At 49.1% G+C, this 20,793-nt stretch overlaps 6 protein-coding genes across 6 annotated transcripts; 3 read left to right on the top strand and 3 right to left on the bottom strand.

Annotated features, from left to right (window-relative positions):
- The first annotated feature begins 656 nt into the window (after positions 1–656).
- Positions 657–4,602, top strand: LOC112892243 (snRNA-activating protein complex subunit). The gene is made up of 11 exons (XM_025959380.1): positions 657–1,107; positions 1,208–1,260; positions 1,367–1,433; positions 1,523–1,578; positions 1,954–2,398; positions 2,992–3,080; positions 3,180–3,270; positions 3,358–3,453; positions 3,538–3,663; positions 3,746–4,006; positions 4,185–4,602. The coding sequence occupies exons 1-11, from the start codon at positions 955–957 to the stop codon at positions 4,464–4,466; spliced, it is 1,719 nt and encodes a 572-aa protein (XP_025815165.1). The 5' UTR covers positions 657–954; the 3' UTR covers positions 4,467–4,602.
- A 653-nt stretch (positions 4,603–5,255) lies between these two features.
- LOC112892244 lies at positions 5,256–7,496 on the top strand. Its single transcript, XM_025959381.1, has 5 exons — positions 5,256–5,415; positions 5,504–5,742; positions 6,248–6,328; positions 6,557–6,913; positions 7,061–7,496. Exons 1-5 carry the CDS (start codon positions 5,256–5,258, stop codon positions 7,163–7,165), a joined length of 942 nt encoding a protein of 313 aa, XP_025815166.1. The 3' UTR covers positions 7,166–7,496.
- A 1,327-nt stretch (positions 7,497–8,823) lies between these two features.
- LOC112892245 (thioredoxin F, chloroplastic-like) lies at positions 8,824–9,931 on the top strand. The gene is made up of 3 exons (XM_025959382.1): positions 8,824–9,246; positions 9,378–9,477; positions 9,572–9,931. The coding sequence occupies exons 1-3, from the start codon at positions 8,930–8,932 to the stop codon at positions 9,704–9,706; spliced, it is 552 nt and encodes a 183-aa protein (XP_025815167.1). The 5' UTR covers positions 8,824–8,929; the 3' UTR covers positions 9,707–9,931.
- Positions 9,932–10,295: 364 nt separating this feature from the next.
- Positions 10,296–12,021, bottom strand: LOC112894890 (putative pentatricopeptide repeat-containing protein At5g37570). Its single transcript, XM_025962734.1, has one exon. The coding sequence runs from the start codon at positions 12,016–12,018 to the stop codon at positions 10,450–10,452; it is 1,569 nt and encodes a 522-aa protein (XP_025818519.1). The 5' UTR covers positions 12,019–12,021; the 3' UTR covers positions 10,296–10,449.
- Positions 12,022–12,795: 774 nt separating this feature from the next.
- Positions 12,796–13,161, bottom strand: LOC112896010 (peroxidase 5-like). Its single transcript, XM_025964043.1, has one exon. The coding sequence runs from the start codon at positions 13,159–13,161 to the stop codon at positions 12,796–12,798; it is 366 nt and encodes a 121-aa protein (XP_025819828.1).
- A 4,306-nt stretch (positions 13,162–17,467) lies between these two features.
- LOC112894891 lies at positions 17,468–18,713 on the bottom strand. Its single transcript, XM_025962735.1, has 2 exons — positions 18,102–18,713; positions 17,468–17,976 (listed from the first exon to the last, which is right to left on the bottom strand). Exons 1-2 carry the CDS (start codon positions 18,585–18,587, stop codon positions 17,926–17,928), a joined length of 537 nt encoding a protein of 178 aa, XP_025818520.1. The 5' UTR covers positions 18,588–18,713; the 3' UTR covers positions 17,468–17,925.
- Positions 18,714–20,793: the final 2,080 nt, after the last annotated feature.

The raw sequence follows: 20,793 nt of genomic DNA, 5'->3' as shown, positions 1-20,793 counted from the left end.
TTTTTAGCTTAAAAGTTACTCATGATCAGGTCGAACTAGTCCTGTCAGGAAAGGACACGTATTTGACTATTTGTTGCCAAAGGACTAGCTTCTAGCACAGACTGTGTTGGAAACAATCACATAAAAAGAACCTAAACAAATGACGTTTACTGAGAATGGAGTCTGGAGGACTTTCTCCTCTGTCTACATAGTACTCCTATTCTAGTGTAAGCCAATCTCTGTTTCGCCGACAGAATGGTAATGAGGAATTGAGGACCCGATCTTCAAAGAAAGAACATTGCTCTCTACTTCTCTTATGTTCAGCCTATTGTGGTGCTGCCGTTGGATCCTAATCCCATCCTTTTGTGCTCAGACGTGAACGGGTGAAACAAGCTCAGAAATCAAGCTGTGGCGTGTGGGTCGTGGAGCCACCGGAGGAGGTCAGCTGTTTCGCGAGGAAGACGATGACCACCGTCATCAAGCACGCCAAGATGGATGGGCTAGGCTATAGCAATGCGAGTCCAACTACCAACTAGAGCCCTTAGGCCCATTGAGCCGAAAAGCTACACGTAAAAAAAAATTCTCGCGCAAGGCCCACTGTACCGAGGTACAGCCCCAAGGCCCAGTAAGCCAGACAAGGTACCAGCCCACATACCCACATAACGCCAGAAACAGGAGAAGCCAACGGCGATTACGACGATTCGCGCGCGGGCGGCGGCGGCGCGGCGGCGCGCTCTGCAGTGCCACGGGGCGAGGGGTTCTGGCGGCCGGGGGCGCGGACATCGGCGGCGCTCCAACACAGCAGCCGTCGATCGGGGCAAGCCGACGCGGCGACGCGGGCGGCGAGGGCACGGTCAGGCCAGTGCGCGGCGGCCTGCGTCCCCGCTTTTTCTGTGCTCACCTCCAGTCTTCGAGGTTAGGCGGCAACGTCAACACTGTACATCATCCATTAGGAGAAGAGAACCGCTCGCGGTGATGGCGGCCACCGGAGAGGGAGCCGAGAGCTCCGCCGCCGGCGAGCGGCAGAGCGTGTCCTTCGCTCGGGGTGGCCCGTTGTTCGTTCCCTTCATGGTGGGACCCATCTCCAACGCCTCAGGGTTCATGCACTCCGCCATCCAGGAGCTCCAGGTGCCAACCGACCCCACCTTGCAACTATTCCTAGAACCCTAACCTTGATTTCCCCCAGAGTTTGGGTATGATTCTCTCTGCTTGTTTCGTTTGCGACCAGTCCTTGGAAGCTGAATTGGGAGACCCTGGCGACGAATTCGACGATGAGCTTTGGTAATTCCATGATTCATCCTGTTGTATCGAAGTAACGATCCTTTCCCCTTTGTGCCTATGCCGATTAATGTGTTGATTTACTCTGGGTGGATGGGGTTTTTTGCAGTGTCGATGAGCTGAGGGTGCTCTCCGAGGAGGAGCTGGTGGAGCGCGCCCTCCAGGAGGCTATGGAGGTAATCTCTCTACTGCTAATCAGCTTGCTTTTTATCACTTTGTTTTGGATCGCGGTTTGATTCGAGTCTCTGATGGTTTTTGTTTGTAGGAGGACTTGGATTCTGGCACTCCACCACAACCAGAGGAGCAAACGCTTGATGAAGGGTAAGTGGCCTGCTTTAACCATGGCATGGTTGGTCTACTTTGTTAGTATGGTTGATTCATTATCTTGTTGTGGTGATTTAGGCAAGTCATATTAGATGCAACGTTGGCAAATGATCTTCAGTAAGGATGGCATGGTTGTTACTTGTCTGCCTTAATGCGACTCAAATATGTAAGGCTTTGCTAAGGTTTCTGATGCAATGTGCAAGTTGGCATTCCTGACAAGTGCTCTTGCAAAGCAAAAATATAGAGGGATTCTTCACCAAAAAATCTATATTAGTGGCATTGTTGTGATCTTTGTGCACTGCACCATCTTTTTCTCATGATGTCTTTTTTGGCTAGTAGAATCTGATATGTTCTTTGATTTTCTATATGCAGGATGTCAGCGAATCCGACCCCAAGAAATGAGAGCCTCACATCGAGCCCATCAGCTGAAAGAGAGAGCTCTAGATTCCCTGGTGAGGATACAGCAGTAATATTACATGAGCCTGAAAGCACCAATGGTAAACCCAGAGGCAATAAGGTGAAAACTAGATCCAGGAAGGGGAAAACTGCAACCGTCACATTAGATTCATCGGCTGAAAGAGAGAACCAAGGATCACCTAGTGATATGGCAATTGTACCATATGAACCAGAAGGCAGTGAGGGAAATGGAAGGACCACTTCAGATCCATCTGCTCAGAACAGGGTCTCTGAATCACCTGTTGATGGTTTGTCAATTGTTCCACTTGATCCAGAGGGAATTAATGGACAAACAACATGTGAAAAGGGCAAAAAGAGAGGCAGACATTTTGATAGAGAGGTTCGAGCAAAGATTTTACAAGTATGTCTATCCCTCTTGACTGCCTTTTGTTTTGTTTACTGCAATTGTTTGAGAATTCATCTAATGTAGCTGCCTCATTGCATTGTTGCGTTAGGTTGTCTCCGTCCTAAAACAACTATGTTCACTAAACATGTCTCCTGTATTGGAGTAATAAGGTGCTAAGTAGTTGTTGGTAAATCCATCCATCCACATCTGTTGTTGTCACTGTATTCAGATTATAAGACTAGTCTATTTAGGTAATACAACCATCTGCCTAGGAAAATCAATTTTGCAGGTGCTGCTAGTCTGTAAATCTGAAGATGCTAGAAACCACAAAGTCAATGGTAGATCTTTCTCACTGTAATAGATGAGATGTTCGCAAGTTACATTGTAAGATATGCTTTTGTTCAGGATTAGGTCTGTTTTGCAGTGATATCTGCTAATCTGATCCTTTAAAACATTTGATTAATACAATCTTGTTTTTATATTCTTTTAAAAGTAACCTGCAATTTCTGTCATTTAACAATGAAGCACATTTGTTATCTTTGCAAATTCTTTTTTTAAAATTCTTTTGCATAATTATACATTTTTGTTGTTTCCGCTATCATTATCAGGGAAGCTATCTTACTAAAGTAGACAAGTGGGTAGAAATCAAGGTCAAGCAAGACGAAGACAAATTTGCAACAAGGCTGCACTCTTTCAGGTAAAGCAGTTAAATATCCATTGTTGTCTATTGTTAGTAATAAAAAATTATGATCTTTTTCTTGCCACAGTTTTAAATGAATATGATTCTTCGGTGCAGTGGTGATTCTGTGAAGTCTAAAGGCTCCAAGACATCATCTGAGAAAATCGAAATGACGACATCTCTTAAATTAGTCGGTGCTCCTTGGAAGGTTTGGATTATCTCAGTTCATCTGTAGCATGCCTTTTCTCAAGCTCCTACCTTGGGAATATTATCTTACAGCCTATTTTGTTTCCAGAACAAATCTTTAAGATCTGACGAGCACAGGCCTGTGGTCCATCCAGATGTAATTCTTTGTGTCGAAATTTATCAGAAGAAATATGGATCTGTGAAGGTAATAGCCTATCCTTCAATTAGTACACATAATTAATTTTTAAGGTGAAGGCCCCAGTTTTATGGTGAATAGCATACCTTGCAGTGCCAGGAACTTCTTGTGTTGGGAAGCCAGTACCTTACTAATCTGAGGGACAACATTTGTTGTTTGACTGATAAGCTGACAATGGTGGCTGGACAACACGATCATTCTGGATATTTCCTTATTGAGGTATGCTTTTCCTGTTTGAAAATTGAATACATGTTCTTGAAGAACTGTGGCTACGTTTTTAATCTCCACTTTCTTATGTCAGGACACGTTCTACAACGACACGAGACATCCTTCTGCCACTGATTACAGTAAACCCATACTTGATTGGCTTCAGAATTCCAGTGGTGAGGTTGCAGAGAAGTGGGATGCCATAACATCTGGTGTTTTGAAGAAACGGCAGAAGGATCTACTGAGGGGTTTGAATATTCCTAACGTGCCTGAATTTAAATCAGAAAGAATGCAAACAACTCGTTTCTCTGACCTGCACTTCCGGCCTGGTGCTGGGTACCTCTACTGCCATCAGGTTCTCTCATCTACTCTCTTGCCTTAATGCCTTCAGAGAATTTCATTTTTCCTTACTTTACAGATCTTTTATGTTTGAAATCTTTATTTGTCTATCATATGCTGAATTTGAATGCTTGACGAAACAGAGATATCAGTCCGTTTAACCATGTTTGCGGCATGATATTGCACATTTTCAGGGGAGCTGCAAGCACACGATCGTGATAAGGGACATGAGGTTGATCCACCAGGAGGACTCGCAGAACCAATCAGATTACCCTCTCCAGACGTTCCAGTTGCAGAAGCGCTTGCAGAAGTGCTCGGTGTGCCAGATCTACCCTGCCACCAAGATGACGGTCGACGACAAGTGGGCGCTGAACAACCCCTGCTATTTCTGCATCAAATGCTACTACCTCCTGCACTACAAGGAGGACAACACGCTGCTGTATCAGCACACCGTATATGATTTCATCCAAGAGTAACATCTCTCTTCTTTTTTGGGGTGGGAAATAGTCTATTCTATGCTACACTATACTGTACATTTCTTCGCCGCAGAGGGATCCATGTCGACTTGGTACATTTTTCTGAGTTTGGCTATAGACCTATGATGATGACTCGCAACCAAACCAACATCGGCGTGCACAGGTGCGCAGCTACTGTTGTCGCAGGTGGCGGAGGCTACGCGCTCGCCTCTTCGCCGCCCCTGTGGTCGCTTCGGACGTCTGGTCGTCGGCGCTACCGCCCCTCACCAGCTCAGCAGCAAGTCGCCCATTTGCCGGGGCCCGGGCAGCTAGTTGAGCCTGAGCCGCATCTGCAGACTGCAGTTGATCGAGCTCCTGTTCAAATGCATCGACAGTTCGGCATTGATTACTTCAAAAAAAAATCGGCATTGGGTGCTGATGATCTGCCGCCTACCGATACAGTGCATACGTACAGGAGTCATGATTTCACCATCTCATATGGGACTGAGGGAGTAGGAGTACTGTGAAATTTTTCGAAGCCATTTTATGCGCTGGAGTAGTAAAATAGATGAGAAATCCAGGCCCACCAGTTGGGCCGAGAAGAAGGCGCGCCACTAGTAAAATGCGCTGAGTTTCCGTGAGAAATTGGCCGTTGGGCCATGCCACGCGGGCCAGCGTTGAACGCAGGCCACAGAGGCGACGACCGACCAGGCCGAAACGAGAGGCGGTGGCGCGCCGCGGTCTTATCCGCATCAACCCATCCCCGCGCCTCTTCACGCCGCGCCACGCCGTCCGCGACATGGGCCACCAATGGCCACCCCAACCGCCGCCGCGCTCTCCTGCTCCTGCCGCCCCTCGCCCTCATGCTCCTCCGCCGCGCTCCGCCGGGCGAGCGTCGCGCCCGTCTCCGGCGCCCATTCTCCTCGCCGCCGCCGCCGCCGCCGCCGCCTTCGTCTCGCGCCGTTGCACGGTGAGCTCGGGACCCTTCCGCGTGCCTTCTTCCCTGATGATGCATGCCGCAACGTGTGTGCTGACGACGTGGTGAACCGCGCGCGCAGTTGTCGATGACTCGAAGGAGGTACAGGTGGAGGCGAGCGCCGCCGCCGATCTTCCCGAGGAGAGGTCTCGGACGGATAAGATGGTCGACGGGATGGACTTCGGGGAGCTCTGCAACGAGTTCGAGTGCATAAGCAGCCCCTACGTGGAGTCCACGGCGAGGCAGCTAGCGCGCGACATCCTCGAGCTGCGGGAGGACAACCGGGCATTCAACTGCTATGCTGTCTCCGTCAAATACAAGGTGCTGATGCTCATGCGATCTTTCTGTGCAACTGTACTTGATCCCTTGTTTGGCAACACGAAGGCAAAAATTTTACATTAGGTTGTGGATGTAGCAGTTTCAAGACTAACTGTAAGCAAATTTAAAGTGTCAACTCCAAGATTCAAATGGTCGGTTTTTAGTTTCCAACTTTCAGCTAAGTAGAAGTAGAAAGAAAGTCACTAGTTAATTAGTGAATGTTCACTCAACGAATCACTGTGTTATTTGCTATCCATAAATAGCTGTGGCTTATGCCTGCATGTAGCAATCGTTTGCTGTATTGATTGACTGAATAGTTGGAACATGGAAACAAGAAAGTAAATAGTCATACACTAATATTTTTGTACTGTGTTCATCGATTTCAACAAAGAAATTCCATATGATAAAATAAATTGCCACTGTGCGCTCTTGATTTTGTGATGGCCTAACTTTCATCCTTCAGATACATGTCTGCTTACCCAGTGCCTCCATACTTATCTTCTTTCAGGATCCGCTCAGGACATTTGTTGGGCGTGAGAATTACAAGAGGCCATTGTGGATCACCAAGGCATTGGAAAACCCTGTAGTGGTAAGAATTGATTAGATGCAATGACGTGTTCCAGTCATTTCATCGCAATGCATGATTTTTTGTTGAATTATGTCAAACATTAAAAAAAAGAACCATGGGGCATCTTTCAGGTATTAGGTACCTGAGCCCAAACTTGCTGCACAACATGTTATTACTTTTCCTGTATCCAGCATGATCCCTCTCCAAAATTCAGATAGCATCTAATCAGCACTCTTGCTATTGTGTCAGACAGTCCAGGAAATGTCAATGCAATCGACAAGTAATCTGACCATCAAGTGGGCATTTAGAGGGAAGCCTAAGAATCCATTCTTTGCAACCATTGGAGGAGATGTCATTGTCCGTGTTGAATCACAGTTCGTCTTGAACCAGATAAGTGGCCAGGTACTCGAACAGGTTGACTCCTGGGACCTCTCTGCCTCGTCTCTTCCTGCCCAGACCTACTTCTGGTTGTCCAGAAGGGTTTACTCCACTATTGAGTCCGGGAAGGATACAATCGAAGCTGCTAAGAGCACGGCATCAAAGCTGTCAACAAAGGAAGATCAGAATTTAGAGGCTTATCCGGATCCTTCTGGTGATCCTACAAAGGTACATCAATCTTTGTAGTTCCATAACTGTGCCGCTACATGATAATCTCCATAGCTATCGTTTGATCACTTCTAATACCCCAAATCTGAAGAGGTCAGTTCAGTTATGCCACTTATTCAGAACCTTATTTTGGTTTTACGGGTGCAGTTCTTTCAAAGGCCAGATGATGGATTCAATCAAGATGTGTACCAGATTGGGCTTTTGCTGGCTGTGATCTACTTCATTGTACAGTTCTTGAAAACAATTCTGTGATCCGCGCACCAGCTTCAACAAAATTCGTCGAATCCTCCTGATGTTGTAGCCTGTGTATACATTGCATGTAATTATGTCTAGCAAAATTGTTTCATATAGGCGCGCCACCATCTTAAGTGGAAGAGATTTTAGACTTTCACAAACAGTTGATGATCCATTCTTCTGATATTAGTCTGGCCTTTTGTTTGCCCTGCGAGCTATTAATTTGGCAGTCATGACTTCATGTTGCCACTTATATGTAGTATTGAGCTGCTGAATCTTAGTGAATATTAAGCGCATACATTTTTAGTAGGTAATAATGACTTGAATCGGATTGCCATTTTACGGTACCCATGGAAGTTTTCCTTCTTATTTTGTGTCAAAACCTATGGATGTAGATATTTGTTTAAGTTTGAAAAGTAATTGGCAATAGATTACCCCCCCTGATTCGTTCACAGTGCATGCTCGGTTATTGTCTTGACTCTTGATGCATGATCCTGGGCATTTCCATGCTGATTCTAGACGGATGATGATTGCTCCAATAAGCGAGGTGGATCATCTCGCCACCAGGCCTCGTGGGCCGAATTCCATTGACCCCGGCCTTGACGATTTCTGGAGATGCCAAGTTCTGGTTCCTAATTTCCCTGAGCGGCTGAACCACGTACTTCCTCCTTTGCCGTAATTATCTGACGGTGCATTCCATCTTCCTGTCACACTCGTAGCAGCCAACAAGACGCATATCTGGCGTTTTCCGATAATATCCCGGGCACTTTTCGAATTTTTTTACCCCAATGGCCCAATCTGATGCGAGCAGAGCCACAAATATTGCCCCGAAGTTTTAAAGTTCCTGTTGTCTACGAAATTACGCAACGTGTGAATACCCAGATAACGCAGTGCAATCCTGGATTTGGCCATTTTCTGAAAAATATCGTCGGTTGCTTTCTTTTTTTCACGTGGTTGGGACAACATATGAACCGACCGATTGAACGCCCCTGAGCTCATTGCCAAGTGCCGTGTCAGATTATGACTTCATCTACTCGGCCCCAACATAACTGGGCTCCTATATAAGAAAACCACAAGAAGAAAAATGGATACAAAAAGGATGGATTTTGATCTGGTTTTTGGACAGCACGACCTCTTATGGACGCGCTGATGGGGGGAAAAAAGGAGGAAGGGAGCTATGGTAGACAAAGGGTTTATGAATTTTTTGGCATATAAAACTATTAGTCAAAATTATGAGTGTAGACGATGTCAATGGCATACAGAACAGTTACATCTTACATGTAGGTGTAAAAGGATGAAGGATCTATGATGCTGATTCCATGTTGATGTTACAATCATCGTGAGGCCACATGCTATCAAGCGCGAAGGGTTACTAATATGCGGGGAGATTGTGTCCCTGACCTATGGGCTCATTCTGCTCGGGGACCACCAGTTACGGACACGAGTGTATACATACGCTATGCAAACTTGAAACAGTCCTCCATGAAACAACCAGAGAACTGATGAGGCAACCACACAATCTGATGCTCCAGATACCGAAAATGCACTCCAGAAGAGAGCGCGTCACACCGTCAACACCACAAAATTGCATAAACTGCCGGGGACAGTTATGTCATTTCCCACAAGAAACTATCACTCGTTGGAAGCCGATAAATACCACAAAGGAGCCCAGGATATCCTTTCAAGCTCACCCACTCGTCCGTCGCCGCCGCTGCTGTAAGCTCCCTCTCCTATCAGACTCACCACCCAGTTGGCAGCTACCCTCCAAAGCTCTAGCAACCAATGGCTTTACGCCTCTCCATCTCCTCGTCTCACGGGCCGGCCTCCTCGCCGGCCATCTCCACATGCCGGCCGGGCGCCTGCAGGCGCTTCCCAGCCTTGCTTGGTGGCTCGGCAGCGTCCCAGAAGAGGAGCCTGACGGTGATGACAGGCTCTGAGATGAGGGGAGTGACCTCCGTGCGGTCGAGCAGCTTGGAGACGACGTCGGTGGGAGCTGAGGCAGTTACCGGACAGGTCACGGAGGTGAGCAAGGACACCTTCTGGCCAATCGTCAAGGCAGCAGGAGACAAGGTTGTTGTCCTTGACATGTACACTCAATGGTACCGTCTGAGCTCTACCAATCTCTTCTACGTTTCAGTTTTTTTACCAGGATGAAAGACCAAGAAGAGAACAGGCCTCACCTCACTGTAGATTGTAGAATCTGATGACTGTCTGACACTCTTGTTTACAGGTGCGGCCCTTGCAAGGTGATGGCACCAAAATTCCAGGAGATGTCGGAGAAGAACCTCGATGTTGTTTTCCTCAAGCTCGATTGCAACCAGGACAACAAGGTCAGTTGGGATAACCTTGCTTTCTCGTGTATTTACTACTCTGTGCTCTGTAGGATATGACATGCTGAAATACCTTGGTGCTTGCTACTTGCAGCCTCTTGCGAAAGAGCTTGGCATAAAGGTTGTGCCAACATTCAAGATTCTCAAGGATGGGAAGGTTGTCAAGGAGGTTACTGGTGCCAAGATCGATGAATTAGCTCATGCCATCGAGACAGTGAAGTCAAGCTGAGAAATACCCTGAAAAATGTTCACGAATTAGTATGTCATCAGTAGTGTACACAATGAATGGGCCGCGCCCTTTTGTGGAAGTGGATACTCAACGTTCAGGGAAAAAAATGTTATTCTAGTTCTTCTGCTTATGATTTATCAGTCATCAAGACCAATATACACTCATTCATGTCGAGTGCTCACTGTAAATAATAATTTTGCTTCATGAGGATACTGCTTTCTGATATTACAAGTTTGCAAGTGATCCTAGTCTTTCATACTCAGCATGTTTTGAAAACTATATCAGGTGGTTCTCTGGCTGAACCCCTTGAGTAACAAGCACTAAGGTGTACCGTTTTAATTCTAATGAACTATAACCACTCCTGTTACTAAAACTTAGTGAATCACATATAAGACCTCTTGCTATAGCACTTATTCTAGATGTAGAGCTTCGTTGCAAGTGTTAGGTTTTATGCTCTGCTGTCTAAGTATATTTGGAGATAACTACACTTCGTACAAGAAATCAACTTGGTCAGCACCTATATGGATCAAAATAATTTATCACAGTATGTTACAGATATGATATGAAGTCATGAACTGTGAAGGGAGAAAAGATACCTGAGTGGCAAACTGATATGAAGCTCTTGCTTTGCTAACTGTTAAGTAGCTATGTTTTATTTTAAGACTGCCTAGCTTCCGCTATCTCCAAATCAAAAGCAGTGTTCCTATTTCAACTGATTCTCAGCCGTTAGCCCGTTACAGACATCATGCATGCTCCCTCTGTCGATCCTCAACCCAAGTGGATCCTGGCTTTTTAAACGGCAGTTTTGTTCTCATTAGAGATCTGACTCTTTCTGCCTCCTCCCATAGTTCTTTCCCAGCATATATATTTGAAAGCAGTATATAGTTCCCAGTGTTCCTAGGTTCCAACTCAAAAAGCTTGTTTGCAACAATTTCTGCAATCTCAACATTGTCATATGTCTTGCAGGCACTCAGCAGTGCACCAAGAGCCCCTGGATGTGGCCCCATTGGCATCGTTTGAACCATCTCGAATGCCTCCTCAATCCTCCCTGCTCGTCCAAGCATGTCTACGACACAGGCATAGTGATCCGCACGGCGCTCGATTCCATAATCCCGCACCATTGCCTCCCAATACTCCAGTCCCTTGTCGACAAGCCCCGCATGGCTGCACGCAGTAAGCACACCAACAAAGGTGATAGGGTCCGGCAAGACGGCCTGAGCCTGCATCCTTTCGAAAACTTGAAGTGCCAGCTTTGCATGCCCATGAGTTGCCAGCCCACTTATCAACGCTGTGTATGGATAGGCATCAGGCTGTGCAATCTCCCTAAAAGCACTCAGTGCCTGCTCAACATTTCCACACTTCGCATGCATATCTACTAATGCTGTAAGAATCTTCACATTCCTTTCGATCTTCTTCCTGTCAACATAAGCTCCAACCCACCCAGCCAAATCCGTGCTGCCCATCTGTGCAACTGCAGAAATAACCCCAACCATTGTGGCTGCATCAGGCTCAAACCCAGCAGACTCCAATTGCCTAAACAAAGCAAGTACCGCCTTTGGCCGCCCAGTCTGTGCATAACCATTAATCATTGCCGCCCAAGCCACAAGATTCTTTGCCGGCATTTTATCAAACAGTTCGCGCGCATTCTGGACCAACCCGCGCTTACAGTACCCAACAATCAGCACCGTCCACGAGGTCATGTCTCTTGTAGGCATTTCATCAAACACGCGGTGAGCAGATACGAGATCACCAGCATTGACGTAGACTACCACCATGGCGTTCCAGGAGACATGGGTTCTGCTGGGCATGGCGGTGAAGAGGGACTCGGCGGAAGCCACGGAGGCGTTGCGGGCGTGCGCGCAGAGAAGGGAGTTGAAGGAGACTGCGTCGGGAGCGGGGATGTCCGCGAGCGCGGCGTGCGCAGCGGGGAAGTCCTCGCACTTCGCGTAGAGGTCGACGATTGCGTTGGCGACGGGGAGGCAGAGAGGGAGCAGCCCGAGGTGGATGGCGACGGCGTGGAGGGAGGCGCCGAGCGGGAGGATGCGGAGCGACGCGGCGGCGTTGAGCGCGAACGGGAGGGTGAAGTGGTCGGGGGAGACGGGCAGGCGCGGCATGAGGAGGAGCAGGCCGAGCGCGGCGCGCGGGTGCGACTTGGAGAGGCGGCTGATGGCTCTGTTCATGAGCGAGCGGATGAGAGCGGGCTCGGCGGCCGCGGCTTGCGAGCGGAGGAGGTGGGCGTGCAGCACGGCTGGCGGCGGCGGCGGGTGGTCGGAGTGGAGCGCGCCACGGGCGATGCGGTCGAGGGGCGCCATGGCATCGCGTATGGACATGTGGGGGGGAGAGAGAGAGGTTTGTGTGGGTTGTGTGGGCGGGCGGGGTTTCGAGTCTATGCGCTGGAGTTTGGACTTCTGGGCTAGGCTCCTCTTGCAATGTGGCTGGATTGAGGTTACAGGCCCATTTCTGTCATACGCGAATTCAGCCCAAAGCTAGTTATTTCGTCCGTTTCAAATTGTAGGTTATTTTAACAATTAAAGATATATATTTATATCTAGATACATACTAAAAATTATATATCTAGATTTATCAAAATGACTTACAGTTTAAAATAGAGAAATAGTATTGTTTTCTTTTCCTTTCTAGCCAGCGTGGCTCTCTTTGTGTACCACTCGCAATCAAATTGAAAATTTCACATGGATGAACAATCAAGTTCCAAAAATGCAACCTTCCATAAAATTAAAGTGCACGAAAAAGCACAGCTCAATGGCAAGACTCAGACTTGAACAATCGACAATTTGATCAGCGTGAACTGTTCCGGGATGGCTATACACCTCTCGTGATAATACATCTTTTATCACCTGAAGAGTCTACTCCGCATGTATGGACCGTTTAAGGAGTGCGGCCCAGTACTGCGAGGACGGGTGTCCATACTTTTTGCATTTTAGTCCTTTTATTGAAAAAAGTCATGTTTGGGCCCCCGGAGAACGAATTTCCAGTTTTAAACTCTGTGGGTCAGCGCCATGAGCCATGGTGCCGAGGTAACACGTGGCACGGCGCTCGGCGCCATAGGCCATGGCGCCTAGCTCGGCGCCCTAGGCCATGGCCGCGTCCAGCTGCGTGTACAGGCTATCCGAGAAGGAGGAGTAGTGGGAGCGGCCGATGGAGTGCGTGCCAAAGAGCGTGACCATGTCGGTGGCGGTGAGGTTTTTGGACGCGAAGCATGCAACAGGCTGGGTGAGGTTGAAGGAGGCCGGGGGAAGTTGGTGAGGGCCCCCGAAGGTGTTGGAGACGTGGCCGTCGAGGCTGCCCAACGGTATGGCGAACATGATCCCGCCCATGTTGCGCGTGGCGTTGCGGGCATGCGACGGCGAGGATGTGCATGCTCTCTTCCTTATCCCAAGGAAGTGCCTGCTCTCTTTCTCTCTCTCGCTCAGCCCCCTTCTTCCTCCAGATGCCATTGACAGAGCTCGAGTAGCTCACCATTGTCGGCCAAATCCGCTTGATTCCCTCCATGGATTTCACATCCACCACACTCGAGGCTCACTCACCTCCTAGCTCCCTCCCTAACCCCTCCAACACCAGCACCGACCCTCACCTCGCCGGGAATCGAAGGTCTTCCAGCTGTTGGCCTCCAGTTCGCCCGAGATCCAGGTCGTCGTCGAACTTGCATCGTTTTCATTGACCAACAACTCAAATCGACTGTATGTGAGCCAATTATGCTCATGCTCCCCTCATTCTTCCAAGTTCGCGTTGTTTCTGCGCTCGTTCCCGAGCCTTGCCGCCGGTCGAAGCTGCAGCTCGCCGCTGGCCATGGCCCGCCGGTTTTCCTCCTACACAACACGCATGGTTAGGTTCACCACTTCACATAAATCCTGCTCGCGCCGCTCGTGCCGTTGGAGCCGCCGCTCTCCATATTGCCATCCTCGCCATGGCCGCCGTCCAACTTGGCGCCTCACCGCTTAGGTTGGCGCCAAGCTCAGCACCGTGGCCTATGGCATCGAGCGCCGTGCCACATCAGCGCCAGATCAACTTGGGGGCTGGGAGCTCGACGCCATGGCCCATGGCATCCAGACACGTTACCTCGGCACCATGGCTCACAGCGCCAATCCATACGGTTCAAAACTAGGAATTCGTTATCAATGGTGCAAACATGAATTTTTTTCAATAAAAGGGCTAAAATGAAAAATATACAGGGACGGATGTCGGGGTTCGCGACTTCACACATGCCATGCGACGTGTCAGGTCTGAGAAGAATAACTATTGTTTCTTCTCTTTTTTTTCTTATATGTTTTTTATTTTGTCAAGAGTTCGAGCGAACAAACTGAATGTTATTTTTTTCTTCCTTCTGATTCCTTCTTATTTTTCTTTTCTTCTCTTTTAGTTATTTATTTCCATCCACCTTTTCATTTTCCTTTCCTTTTCCCTTCCAATTCTCTATCTGTACTTACCCTCCTTCCATAAAACATGCAATTTTATTTTTTTACACAAATTAGTGATGGCGTGAAAATAATCTCCACACCTTCATTTATTGACCGCATCATGTGTCGGGTTTGGTGGGTCAAAATATGATTAGAGTGCAAATATTTCTATCCAAAATTCTTCCAAATCATTTATCCATTTATACATGATGATATTACTCACAATATATGCAACAAAACAAGACTATTTATTTTTATCTTCTATTTATTTTCTTCTTGTATTTATTTCTCTTGTTCTTTTCTTCTCTTTCCTATTTCTTTCCTTTTATTTTTTCCTTTTTCTAATCCCATGTATCTTTTTATTTATTTATTCTCTCTCTCTCTTAAATACGAACCTCATGTTCATAATCTTTATTGGAATTTATAATTTATGTTTTTATAATTCATATCAATCATGTTTATTTTTTATATAATTGATTGTTAATAGATCTATATTTACATGTACTACAATATAAAACTATTTGTTCATATTTAAGAGTGAGTCATGCTTAATGTATACTAATTTATTCGTATTGTAGACTCATAAGTTGGTGTCTAAAATAATTTATTTATAATGCTAATAATAATATTTTCTTTGCGATGTAGATGCATTTGTTCTTCATATAAAATTTTTTATCTGCGTGTAATTGATTTGTTCACGATGCCAAATTATTTGTTCGCTTTGTAGATTAAATTATTTCATAATATTGACTAATTTGTTTGTGATATTTATTTTGCATTATTTATCCTTTGCAATCAAATGTTCGCTATGTTTAACATTTTGTTCGTAGTACATTATTATTTGTACGTGATGTTTAATTTTTTATTCGTAGAAAATAATTATTTATTCATATTGTTAAAATATTCATTCCCAGTAGACAAAATTAATTATTTAGTATTAAAAGAATACTTTTAAAATATTATGCTAATATACTCAAGTGTGATCTTGTTTTGAAGATGTTGTTGCAAGAAATACAATGATGCATCCGGAATTTTAATTTGATATATAGTTCAAGAATTATAGAATTTTTTGGTTGAAAGCTCCATTGCATGTGGGTGCTATCATCAATTTGTCATGCATGCATCTCTTATTCTTTTTTCCCAGGCGAGGGTAGTATTCGCAATACGATTTTGGTCTGTCAAGTCCGTATGGTTGGTTAATTAAATAGACTTATAGCTAGTCTGTTGGATTTTATCGCCTGTAGCGATATATAACCTCACCCGAACTGTCCTTGCCCCCCCGATCCGTTTACTCCAAGCACAAACTAACTCGTCGTCGTCACCACACGCCACCAATCAACGCGCTGCCACCATGCACAAGCTAAGCCTCAGACGTCACCAATCCCGGACGGCTTCTCGCCTTCTCCTGATCTCCTCCTCCATCCCTATCCCGACCACCTAATCCGCCAACAAATCCACAGCTAGTACAGGCCACCGTCTACGCCAGCCGACGCCGCCGCAGTCGAAGGTAACCCATCTGATGGCCAGGTGTTGCTGCTCCACTCCCAGGCTCACAGCTCCCTCGCCGGATTCACCCCGGCCGGCAGCGGCATTGCCAACAATAGCCAATTTGCTATGCCGCCACCACCTACTGCACCAACCCCGGCAGCTGCTGCAGGAGGCGCGCTGCAGTTGATACGCTTGTCCCTTTCCCATCATTAGCCTCCCCTCGCACATGTCTCGCTCACCGATCGCGTCCCGTCACGTCGCTGTTGCCTGTGACCTGTCGCTCCCCACTCGAGCACTGACACGTAGGAGGACGACCCTCACCTGCAGTTGCTTGCCTCGCCCCCAACACAACACCCTCTGCCGCGAGATCCCTGCAACCGTGGACCCACTGGCGACCTCAACCCATGTGTTCGTCAGCAGTAATTTTGGACTCGTTTACGAAGAAGATGACGGTAAGAATTACGCACTAGTTATCTGTTCCCAGAGGCCAGAGCAGTGGTTAAATTAAGATTATACCAGTATGTAAACAACCCGGTCAAATCTGGGCAGCGTCGTCAGGCAGCAGAGTGAAGCAGCCAGCGCAACCACCACTGCACTGCACTGCACAAGCAGGAAACAAAACGATCGTGTGCCGTTTCGCAGGGGATCCAGATGTTGCTGAGCTGTTGGTTTGTCCGAACAGGGGGTGTTGGAAGCGCCAGGCCAGGGTCGCCAGGCGCATCATCCTGTCCGCTTGTGGCCAAGGCCCAGGAGAGGAGGGGAATTATTGTCCAGGCCGGACTCGTCACATGCTGCGTACCAGACCCATCAGCCATGCCACCAATCATGGATCCTTGCGATTAATGCCCACGCATGCCTTCGTTAATAGTTACTACTGATCACTACTACGACGACGAGTCTACGATACTTCCTCGTTTTAGTTTTGCTACGTGTATAGATTTTTTTATATATTATATCTGGATACATATTAAAATCTATGTATTTAGAAAAATTAAAATAACTAATAATATAGAACGGAGAGAAAAATTAAAATAACTAATAATATGGAACTGAGAGAGTACGTAAGAGCACTTAATTTCTGAAACTATACTGCATGAGTACTCAAATTAGTGATTCTATTATGATGGTTAGCGAAAAAGTAATTAAAGATTCTACTGGTGGTTAGTTAGCGAAACTGTAGCGTGGATCTTGTTCTGGTGGAATAGGAGGCATCTTCTGCAGCAGTACATGGAGAGTGACCACTCAGCAGTCGATATGGCTCGTGCAGGGTGCAGCGTGGTGCGGTGACTGGTCCAATCCTCCCAAAGCGAGTGCACTTTTGCCGGCGAGGCAGCGTGTGGCGAGCGACGGCGAGCGGAGACACCTCACCAATCAGATCAGCAGCCATGGCGAGAGGAGAGGAGATTAGTCAGCATCCGCCGTGGGCCGTGGCGAAAAGCACTGACCCTCTCGGACCTCTCTCCGACGACCATTCGGGTGAGCAAGAGGCGCCGGCAGCTTGCGATGTGGGATATAAATCGGTGATTTTTAGGTGCAACTTCATTTTTTTTCAAATATTTATATAATTTTTAAAATAGAATTTTAAAAAGTTAGTATAAATATTTAAACTAAAAAAGTTATAAAAAAGGTTAAAAAGAGTTAGAGGTAAACCTAACGATCAACAATTTACACGCCTAAGGCTATCGATCGCGTTGGATGCCACGATGGAACGGACAGAGACGGCATCACGGGCATCAATCAATCCACTCGATGACGACGGTCGCCTCCGAATTGCAGAGCATTCAAACGGACAGCTGGGAAGAAATGTGCAGGAGGGGGACGACGCGAGTTCGCGACGGCAACTCCCGAGACACGAACGTATCATCACCTGAAGCCTGGACATTGAGAATGGACATGTACAAGAACCATCCATTACCGCGAAAAATATCGCCGACGGCCGCCGCCGCGGCCACCGGGCCATGAGGAGGTACAGAAGGACGGCGCGCACTCACGCAGGCAACATGACCGGCCGAGCGAGCATCCTTCCTTCCCCCATCGCTGCCTGCCGAATCGGCAGGATTCTCCGTGGCCGCCGGCCGCCGGCTTCCGCCCGCAAAGGACACGGACATGGACGACAACGAGAACAGAGGTGACGAAACGATGCGGAAGGGGTCGGTTGGTCGCTAGCTAGCTAGGAGTAGGCGAAAACAGAAGGAATGCCCACGCTATCTTCTATGTGCACGGAAGCCGGCCGGCCGGCCGGCCGGCGATAATCTTCTCTCAAAACTGCGCTTCTGGTGGTCCCGGCTCGCCGGCGCCGTCGGATCGCCCGTCCCATCATTGCGACGCGGCGCCGCCCGTGAGCAATCCGTCGAAGTCCTCCAGCCGCTGCGGCGTCCGAGAAAAACGCAGAACGGTTACATTCATTCGCACATCTCGAGGAAACGCCAAGGATTTGACGAAACAGAAGAAAAAAAAGGATCTTGGATTGGATGGACGGGTGGCATATCTACCTGCGGTGTGGTGCGGAGCCGGAGGAGCGGGTCGGGCGTGCAGGGCGGCGGCGCGTCGAATACGGCGCGCGGGAAGTGCTTCTTGACGACGCCGACGTTGAAGATGATGACGCCGGCGGAGGAGTCGTCGATCCTGATGTCCTCCACGCGGAACCACATGAAGAGGTCCTTGGCGGCGACCCCGGAGATGGAGGCGATCTGGCCGCTGCTGATGACCCCTGCCACGGTGGCGTTGTAGCGCAGGTCGACCTCGAAGCGCGCGATGCAGGGCGCCTCCAGCTCGGCCTCGAAGCGCCCCGTGGCGGCGTCGTGCCGGAACGCCGTGATCCACCGGGGCAGCAGGCCGCCCGGGAGCTGGTGCGCGCGCAGCACCGCGTTGGCCGCCTCTGCCGCCGCCGTCGCTGTCGCCGTCGCCCCCGCCGCCCCGCGCCCCTCCGCCGCGAGCGCCGCCGCCACGACCACCAGCGCCCACACCGCGGCCGCCATTCCCGACGCCGATATGCGAGGAGATGGGACGGGAGGGCGGGTGCAGGAGGAGGAGGAGAGAGCGCCCGAGAGGGGGAGGGAGACGAGACAATAATTGAGGTGGGAAACGGGAAATAGAAATCGGGGGAGGGTCGGGGTGACGGGGGAGGAGAGGAACGGATGGGGACGGGGGCATGGGGCCCGCCTGCCGGTCGCCGTGACCGGAATGGCTGCGCGATTAGCCCCCCGCGTAAAGCGCTCGCTCCCGCCGCGGCCGTGTTTTATTCATGATTAGCGTGGTGGTGCCGCCGGCGCCGGCTGGCTGTGGCTGGCGGGCGGGCGGGGAGGGGCAGGGGAGCCGGGCTCTGCCGGTTCGGGCGCGCGGGGCTCCCCGTAATCCGGGGTGCCGGCGCGCGATTGCCTCCGTGTCCCTCGGGTTGGCCGTTTCGTTTCGGCCGGTTTCTGTTTGGTGGCCGTGTTGATTGGAGACGGGTTCGGTCGGGACCCGGGAGCACGAGCCCATGGGAGCGCGGCGCGGCGGCATCGTACCGGCACTGTTGTGCATGGGAGGTGGCGGCGTCGGCATGTGAGGCGCGCAGCAGGTGGTTTGACGGCGGGGATCGCCAGGTCAAACAAGGGGGAAAGGGCGCGCGGAAAGGGAGGAACCCGAGGACTGGTGCGGCCGTGGAGCGGCGCCTCCGCGTGCGCTGTGCTGTGGAGCCCGGTCGCGGAGGCGGAGCGGCGAGCCATGTTCTCCTGCTACCCTGCGACAATGGTGGTGGATGCTGCCATGCTGGTTACTGCCTTCCTCGCCACTCCTGCTCTCCCTATCGTGGCCGGCCGCGCGCAGATGTTACGGGAAAATGTGCGCCGTGACACGGCCACGGCCACGGCAGCCGGCATGGACAAAGGAAGCATCTCCGGGCTAAGTTACAGAAGATGATTTCTCCAACAGGTAGACGAAGATTTTACTCCACAGTCCACTGTAATGTCCTCGCTGATACATGATGGATCGGACACGTTAGTGCTGTTTCTCGTTTGTCGGTAGGAAAAATTAGTCCGGCCTGCTGCCTTCAGCAGTTCAATTCAGCCCCAACTGGGCAACTGAATGGAAGACGCAGATCAGCAGATGCATTATTATTGTGGATTTTTTTTCCATCTCCCTCCCTCCTTGGGAGATAAATACACTACTGGTTCCGAGTCTGGATTTTGCAGGCTACCATCCTACAAGCCATGTGCTCATCCATACTCACTCTGACGCCTCAGTACCCTGCCCAAGGATATTCACCCAACGTACTCAAAACGCAACCCGGGAATTCATTCATCTGCACAAACAGTCAAGCCAGTGCGGTCATCACCTTCCCCGTACTGAAAGCTTAAAACACCAAGCAGAAGAAATCATTATGCCAAGTAAGTATATAGAGGCCCGGACATAACACGCCAGATCAAGGTTAACAGACGAGGAAGCATTGTCATTATCATTATGCAATGCGGGGACCTGCGAAACAATGTTACACTGAATCACTGATCTGGCAGAGAGGCTGCTGCTGAGGCTGCAGAGGGTTCGGCTGCCTCCCTGACGACCACAAGCTGTCGGGGGAGCAGCCAACGGCTCATTGGTGCCGGGCGGCAAAAGGATATCTATCAATTTCTTCCCTTGTCAGTTCTCATTCTCACACGCGAAAACCTGGCAGCCTTCAGCTATAGCTCCGGCGGCATAGCGTCGCAGCACCTTTCCATGGGCACTCGATGGGCGGCATCTTTGTCCTTCTGCTTCTGCACCCCTCCATCTTTGATCCTCCCTCTGGCCTGCTGGCCTGGACACAGCTAGGGTTCCTTTCTCCTTTTCCGCCTATCCTATGACGACGGCCGTACAAGTGCAGGAATACTTAATTATATAGGATGTGTGCATATGCTCCAAACTTCGGAGTTCGCTGAGAGATGGATGGATCGATCGAGCACCTCGAGTGGAGAGCAATATGTGGTTCTTCTTCTTTTTTCTTTCTCTACCAAAAACAAAGAGGACATGGACGAACAATTTGGACTCTCTGCCCCTCTCTTTCTCTAAATCCAGCTAGCAGGTCGCTTGCCTTTTGTTTCATCAAGCTGTGCCTGCATCAATGATTTGGAGCAAAAGGGAGAATCATTATTGTCCGAGCTAGAACCGGCGCCAGTGCCCATCATGCATGCCTATGGGTGAACTTAATCGATAACCTAATCTCCGGTT

This window comes from Panicum hallii, chromosome 5 (assembly GCF_002211085.1).
Source record: "Panicum hallii strain FIL2 chromosome 5, PHallii_v3.1, whole genome shotgun sequence".
Classification (NCBI taxonomy): Eukaryota; Viridiplantae; Streptophyta; class Magnoliopsida; order Poales; family Poaceae; genus Panicum; species Panicum hallii.
The sequence above is the reverse complement of the archived record's forward strand: the minus strand, read 5'-3'. Positions and strand labels throughout refer to the sequence as shown.